This window comes from Mus caroli, chromosome 2 (assembly GCF_900094665.2).
Source record: "Mus caroli chromosome 2, CAROLI_EIJ_v1.1, whole genome shotgun sequence".
In the NCBI taxonomy this organism is placed as follows: Eukaryota; Metazoa; Chordata; class Mammalia; order Rodentia; family Muridae; genus Mus; species Mus caroli.
Genome location: NC_034571.1, coordinates 115,434,017 through 115,436,321, shown reverse-complemented (window position 1 = coordinate 115,436,321; position 2,305 = coordinate 115,434,017). Strand labels below are relative to the sequence as shown.

The window sequence follows — 2,305 nt, the reverse complement described above, 5'->3', positions numbered from 1 at the left end:
TAGTTACCTTATTTGAACTTGAGTGTTACATTTTCCCCTGGTTTTATTCTTTTCAATCCTCAAAATAGAAAAAACAAAGTCCAGGGAGGGTGGTTTAATTTGCTTTGAAAGCAGTAGGGCTGGTATGTGGGGCTTGCTCTCTCCTTCTCTGCTCCCCTCCTGGATTACAAGAGATGAGGGTGTCAGTCTGGCTGTAAGCTTTTCCCATTGTCTAAAGCTAAATTGCCCCCAACCTCATTTTTTGTCAGATACTCTTAGATCTTGCACTTTCAAAATAAAAACAATGTCTTCAGTGAGGGTCATGAGGTGTTTTCAGATCTCTGACAAGCAAAGTGAAAGTCTTCTTATGTGTACTTACCAGCCATTGTTTGAAACAGAGTATCAGACAGACCAAGCCCTCCTGGAACTTACAAAGTAGACTGAGCCACTATGCTGGCTCTTACAAGGCTTGTGGTGAGGTTTGGTTTGGCTGGTTTGGTTGGTTCGGTTGTTTGGCTGTTTCTAAATACAAGGTGAGTGAGAGCGCTTTTCTACTAAGCTATATCCTGAACCTTAACCATCTTTTTAAATCCCTTCACTGAGAAGGGTACATCTCTGGTCACCCTAAGTATACCCAGAGACATAGTCCCCAGAGTTGGTTGCGTTCTTCTATTGGGTAAAAGTGCTTTTTTAAGTTTTGAGAAATTCTTCAGATTCCCCGAAGCCCTCACTAGCAGAAGGAGCGAGCCTTCAATAGAAAGGTCCAGAGTTGTGCGTCCAAGCCACACAGCATTTTAGGAACAGAGCTAAGATAGGAACCTAGACTCACTGGCTCCCTTCACCATATCAGGACCTTGAGACCTCTTTGTTGAGCATTACCTCGTAATCATACGACTCTTAAGAGTTGCCTAGACTTTACCGGCACCGTTTATTTTGGTCTCTGGTTAGCTCGGGGACCAGGGACAATCGATGTCACCATTCTCAGTTTCTAGAAAAAACAACACTGAGAAGCCGGCGGGGTTCAGGGGGTGCTCATCATACAAGCCTATAATCGCAGGATCCAGGAGAATGGAGGGCCGGAAGCCAGACTGGACGACATAGCCAGGCAAGAAGTACTCAAATCTGCCCCTTCTGTTAGGAAGTGACGTGTCTATTTGAGTTCTCTTGTTTTAGTTCTACAAATCCAGTTAAGGGAACTACTTTGTAATCAAGCACCCAAGTCATATTGAAAGAAACCTTTTAAGATGTGCCTCAGAAGCAGAAGCTAACTGCAGCTCCCCCCTTATTACTTTTGACTTATTATTATCTGCCTGTTTTCATAACTGAGTTTCTCAAAGCAGGAGCACCTAGCCAAAGACCAAAGGGTCAGTGTTCTAAAGACCACCACCACACAGGCTCAGGTCGACAAAGTTGGAAGCTAACTCGGGGTTGTTTCACTCACTGGCCCATGGCCTAAAACTGGCCTTGGGGTTTGCACATTCAGGTTGCAAAATGGATTTCCAACAAGAGAGACTAAGGAACCATCCCTGCTAGGCATTGGGTAGCCTCCTCGTGGGTCTTCGCCGACGCTAACCTGAGCCAGTACGGGAGGCATGAGCTAAAAAAAAGGGCCAGCCCCGGGACGTGACCCACGGACGGACGCCGTGGCCACCTGTTCCTGGCAGCCAATGGGCGGGGCCCTGGGCGCGGCTACAAAAGCAGCGCGCGCGGCCGCAGGCTGGGAGCTGGCGCGAGCTTGGCGACTAGGACCTTGTGCACGCGGAGCAGCGGAGACCGGGGCGATGCTGCGGGTGCGGTGTCTGCGCGGAGGCAGCCGAGGTGCCGAGGCGGTGCACTACATCGGCTCTCGGGTGAGTGCCTACGCGGCCTCGGGACCTCTGTGGGATGTAGGGTGGGGACCCAGAGGGAGACTGGACACCCCGGTAACAGGGTGGCGTGGTCTGGGTTCGGTGGCCCGTGAGGGCGTTTTCTGAGAAGATGCAAGTGAGGGCATGGAAGGAGCCTACAGGCCGGCTCCAGCTGAAACTCGGGGATCCCTGGGCTTTACCGGGGGAGTTGGAATGAGTCCATCCTGCCCCCCACCTGCTGCTCCGCCAGGCCCTCTGCTTCCTTGGGATATCGGAGCCCATGCCTGCAGACCCTCCCTTGCTCCTTGACAGGAATAGCTCTGGCAGATGAGTTCTGCCAGCAGCTGGTTCTTGAACAGCTGTCATTTGCTCTCTTGCTTTGGGTCTCCACCCTAGAGTCCCTCTAGCTCCCTTCTTAGAGGACTTTTAACAGCCTGATAGAGTTTGGGGGCGGGGTGAGGTTGGCGGGGGGGGGGGGG

At 51.4% G+C, this 2,305-nt stretch overlaps 1 protein-coding gene across 1 annotated transcript in view; it reads left to right on the top strand.

The window, feature by feature from the left end:
- The first annotated feature begins 1,686 nt into the window (after window positions 1-1,686).
- The window catches only part of Gatm (glycine amidinotransferase), a 16,194-nt gene continuing 15,575 nt past the window's right edge, over window positions 1,687-2,305 (top strand). The window contains exon 1 of the mRNA XM_021150284.2: window positions 1,687-1,829. Coding sequence (XP_021005943.1) covers window positions 1,761-1,829 — 69 coding nt within the window. The 5' untranslated portion in view covers window positions 1,687-1,760. The remainder of the gene's footprint in view (window positions 1,830-2,305) is intronic.